The sequence below is a fragment of the Siphateles boraxobius genome, unplaced genomic scaffold, assembly GCF_051911475.1.
Source record: "Siphateles boraxobius isolate OS27281-9 unplaced genomic scaffold, OSU_SipBor_1 166, whole genome shotgun sequence".
NCBI classification, from domain to species: domain Eukaryota; kingdom Metazoa; phylum Chordata; class Actinopteri; order Cypriniformes; family Leuciscidae; genus Siphateles; species Siphateles boraxobius.
In genome coordinates, this window is record NW_027508773.1 from 407,501 (window position 1) to 412,500 (window position 5,000).

Genomic DNA, 5,000 nt, shown 5'->3' on the forward strand with positions numbered 1-5,000 from the left:
TAACCGCAGAAAAGCGACGAAAACCAGTAATATATGTGTTGATTAATTTGGAACGCGAATTTATTGTTTATATATTTTTATCGAGATTTTTAGATTATGTAAGGAAATTATAGAAAAGCAATGTGTAGGCTATATCTATATATTCTATATAGATATAGAAACATTTCATAGGGAAAAAATCCACAATCGAAGTCAACAAAAAATAGCATTTAATGCATTCGATTGTTTTCCATGTAAAGTGATATTATTGTCCCTATAGTTTGTCTATGCACATGCAACTGTAAATCAGGCACATCGTTTGCCATATCAGACCGATATATTACCAAATGCAGTTTAAAAATCGGAAAAAGAATACGATGATAGATAAAATATTACTCATGAGCAAAACAACAACAACAACAACATGGCTAATAGAAAGAAATCTGGCAATTATGCAAGTGAGCTCGTTTTAGTCTGATACATTTGTCAGAGTTAGTGTCTAATAATTTAATTAGCGAACAATTCTGTTCGTCTCCACTTCTTCCAGAGCGAGATGGATAGTGACGTGTGAAGGCTGGTTTGACAGGAGCTCGTCGGAGATCCACCAGTGACGCCCAGTGACTCCCAGAGACTGACTAAACCAGGATGAGGGGAGGATATCTCACTGAATGAATGGCGCCTTTCATCGGAATCTGCACATCATCCGGCATGCGGACCGCAGAGGATCAACGCGCCTGAAGCCGAAGCCACCGCGAGCGTTCCCGACGCGCCGCGCCATGGGGATTCGACACTTTCTGCTGCTGCTCATTTATCTGGACCCGCTCAACGTGTTCTGCACCCTGACTGCCAAACGAGCCAAACCTGCGCCCAAAAGAACGCAGAAACCGAAGGAACTGAACGGAACCACCGTCGCGACGCCCGCGTCCACACAGCGCGTCACCCAGGCGCGCGCGCACGAGACCTGCCTCGGGTACTACGACGTGAGCGGCCAGTTCGACAAGGAGTTCGAGTGCAATAACACCGATCACCGGTACTGTTGCGGGTCCTGCTACCTGCGCTTCTGCTGCCAGTTTAAAGGCAACCGGTTAGACCAGAGAACATGCAAGAATTACCACAAGCCGGACTGGGTGAAAACTGTGCCGCCTTCACCTGTCCCAACAGGTGATACTTACGACCCCAGCATGGACCAAACCAACACCGCGGTCTACATCACCTGTGGGGTCATCGCTTTTATTATAGTCCTTGGGGTTTCCACTAAAGTCGCTTATGACAAAGCAACCCAACCTCCTCAGGAAATGAACATTCACAGGTGAGCAGCGCACCTTCAATCTCATACTTTTTAAAAACTAGTTCTCTGACATCATAACAAGATGCTCATATTCTGGAATGCTTGTGGACTGTATAGAAGAGATCTGGCTAACTGCAGTATCTGTGTTGTTCCTCCATATGGAGCGTCACACACTCTTACTGGGCTGTGTGTGTGTGTGAGCAAAATTGCAAGCAGAGTTTTAATGCACCAGTAGCTCTTGAGCCAAGCAAACAGCCTTCATGTAGTGTTTGAGTGAGAGGGTTTAGGTTTGTGACAGACGCTTCAGTTTGGTCAGATTCATAGCATCAGGACTGGTTTATTACTGGTTTATTACACTGGATTGGCAGCTCTGAAGAAAAGGGCTTCAGAATGTTTTAATTGCACTGTTCCCTCAATCTCTAGTTTGGGATTTGGATATATTAGATGTGAATGGAAAATCACATTCCTTAATCTGTGGTTTCATAATAATGTCCATTATCTCACATCTGTTTTTTGGTCCTTTTGTTGCATTGCTGCAAAACCACCTTTATTTTAGAGAGTGTAAAATAATGTGATAATATAATGCAGAAATGCAACGTTTCTTCCTTCATCCCATGTGAATGGCTGGGTTAAACGCAGAGCTTTCGATTCACATTACATGGTCACAGGTGAACGTATAAAACGCTAATAAGTCGATATCTGCTAAAAATGGGCCTGAATTACATAGTCTACACTGAAAAGCGCAAATAAACAAACAAACAAACAGAAAATGTATGTAATATGAAAGTGTGCTGTTGACTCTTATGTCAGTTCAGCCACTGCAGGGCAACTAATGCAAAAATAATTGAATTTCTCAGGTAACGGTAAACATGAACAGAGCGAACTGTGACTTTCATAACGCGGTGAGTTCAGATCCTCTGGGCTTCCAGTATTTCCAGGTGTAGTATTGAGACGATGCTCACTGATGATTAACACTTATAGACCTTTCTTTCTTTCTTTCTTTCTTTCTTTCTTTCTTTCTTTCTTTCTTTCTTTCTTTCTTTCTTTCTTTCTTTCTTTCTTTCTTTCTTCCTCTACAAATCCAGTCAGATTAGAGTAGAGTATCTGGATCTGATCTTTCACCTGAACGTTGGAAGCTGATGTATTTCTCCGATTCTTCACAGAGCCCTTGCAGATATACTTAGACAACAAGGACCGATTCCTATATCTCAGTACGACTGTGAGAACTTTGCTGCGATGAACAGCTCCTCCAAAGACGACACGCCACAGCGAACGGGCTCCAAAAACCACTACACCCCCGTCCACAGCTCCAAATCCAATCACGGTGAGTTGATGCCAATCGAACACCTATGCCTGATTCTCCCAGGGTTGTAGTGTTTGGTCACTTTAATGAAACACTTGAGTGATTCACCTGAGCTCTGTTCCAAAAGCTAATGATTCTAAACATCACACAACCTTGCAAGTCAAGTCACCTTTATTTCTACAGCGCTTTTTACAACACAGATTGTTTTAAAGCAGCTTTACAGAGATAACGGGAAAATAATGCAACATCGTTTGTTTCCAGAAGAAATAGCGTCACCGTCCAGCTTAAGTAAGTTCAATGATGGTTCATTTCTGGTGTAGAATTTTTTTTTTTTAATTCATTTATATATATAGCCGCTCTGGAGAAAACTGTGATGTCATCGTCCAGCTCAGTTCAGTTCTCATATAATGCTGTCAATGCAGGAGATCAATAATATTGTTGGATATTAAATTGGATGTCCCCAAGTGGACGATTTGGAACAATCTACATAATCATAAAAACACATAGCATAAACAAATAACAATCTGTTTTTAATTAATAATTTTTAGCATGAAATTTTTTTTATTTATTATTTGTAAAGCATTTCTCTCATCCGCCATCTTGGATTTTTTTCTTTCTTGAATGCATGTACTCTGGGATTGCAGTCTGAGTATTTTGCCAAAGTGAGACATCAGAGTTGGCATCTTAACTAAATAAGCTACGTTTGGAAGAGTGTTTGCATCTGCACCTCCTATGATGCCTTAAAAGCCGTCTCTGTAGGGCGCTGGATAGACTTTGGACAAGCTTCAGTCATAGTTATGATATTGGCTAATGTGAGCATGAGTATCAGGGGCTCGTGTTGGACTGTGTATGTTTCGCTGCAGACCGTGTGCCAGACGCTCCTGGCAAGCAATAGCCATCATTTCTCAGTCTAAGTTAACTATAGGCCTGATATTGTCCAGCTACATTTACATGTATTCATTTACATTTATTCATTTAGCTATCCAAAGCGACTTACAATTGCTATGTAGTCAGAGGTCGCACGCCTCTGGAGCAACTAGGGGTTAAGTGTCTTGCTCAGGGACACATTGGTGTCTCACAGTGGATTCGAACCCGGGTCTCTCACACCAAAGGCATGTGTCTTATCCACTGCGCCATCTCCACCCCTGAGTAACAGTTATGAGTTATGAGTAACCAGCTATGAGTAACACACTTCTAGCCAAAATAACCTTGAATTTGGTTACATGTTATTTTTGCCAAAATAATTTGCATTTGATATTCCATCAAGCAAAGTAAACAGTGATTACAAGGTGTTTGGTTTGATTTCTTCACTCATTAATTTCACTTCTTCACTCATTGTTATGTAATTGATGACTAGTCTATTCTTGGGCTCTGGTTTAGACGTCTATGAAATTTTCACTGACAGCCCAAATTTTGCCTTGTTTTAGATGCCTGGGCTGTTTGGACGCTATTAGACATCTTTTAAACGCCTAATTGCTTGCTGGGAGTCAGATGGTTTATATATCATGTTGATCTCATTACAGCATGTGTTCTTGTCATGTGATCCGCCAAGTTAACTCTGACTTCTCATGCCATATTTACATGGGAGTCCATTACGGGTGATCCGTTCAGATCCGCAGCCTCTCTGCGGTGCTGGGATTGAAGGCTGTGCTGAATTACATTATGTTCAAGGTCACAAAGGGACTTTGTTGGACGTTCTCATGAGTTATGATCACACAAATGGCAGCTTTGACTTAAGGGAGATAAATGTCACTCATATGGCAACAACCACAAACTGAAGGAGATTTATGTTGAACACCAATCTCTCTAGCAGATCTATAGCTCCTGAAACCCCTTATAAAGCACTTTAAGGAAGATTTATACTGCATACTTTCCTTATCCTCATTACAAAGTGACCTTGAAGTGCAGGATGACGTAAATGAGAGCACTTGACCCCTGACCTGGGATCAGGGTCGATATGGCAACGGAGGTCATGAAACGCTCGAAATCTTCTGGCTCTTTTCTCCATTCATTAGCTGTTGCAATACGAGTTTGACAGCATTTGTGGCATGACGATGATGATGATGATGATGATGGCGACCACAAAAGCAACAACTATTTTTTTCCTCCAAATGTTGGGCTACAGTGAGGCCAATTTTGGAGGATTTAAACACAAAAATTTGATGCTTATAATTATCAAACAGCACTTGCATCATTCTTCTGTTAAAGAGTGTGTATTATTCGAGCTGCAAAGTTGTTCTCATCATTTTCATGGTCGTTTTGGGGTTTTAGTCGTTATGTTGTCATGGCAGTGAAGGTATAATTGGAATTATCTGTTACACAAGGGTAATAGGCTTTTTCTTTTTCACCCACATTCATGACAGCAGGTATATTGTTTATGTGTTGTGGCTATACTATTGAAACAGAGTTTATATTTTGACCCATACACTT

At 41.2% G+C, this 5,000-nt stretch overlaps 1 protein-coding gene across 1 annotated transcript in view; it reads left to right on the forward strand.

The window, feature by feature from the left end:
- shisa6 (shisa family member 6) overlaps positions 1 to 5,000 on the forward strand; it is a 27,005-nt gene that overhangs the window by 135 nt on the left and 21,870 nt on the right. The window contains exons 2-3 of the mRNA XM_077232176.1: positions 527 to 1,288; positions 2,431 to 2,591. Of these exons, the coding sequence (XP_077088291.1) occupies positions 648 to 1,288; positions 2,431 to 2,591 (802 nt within the window). The 5' untranslated portion in view covers positions 527 to 647. The remainder of the gene's footprint in view (positions 1 to 526; positions 1,289 to 2,430; positions 2,592 to 5,000) is intronic.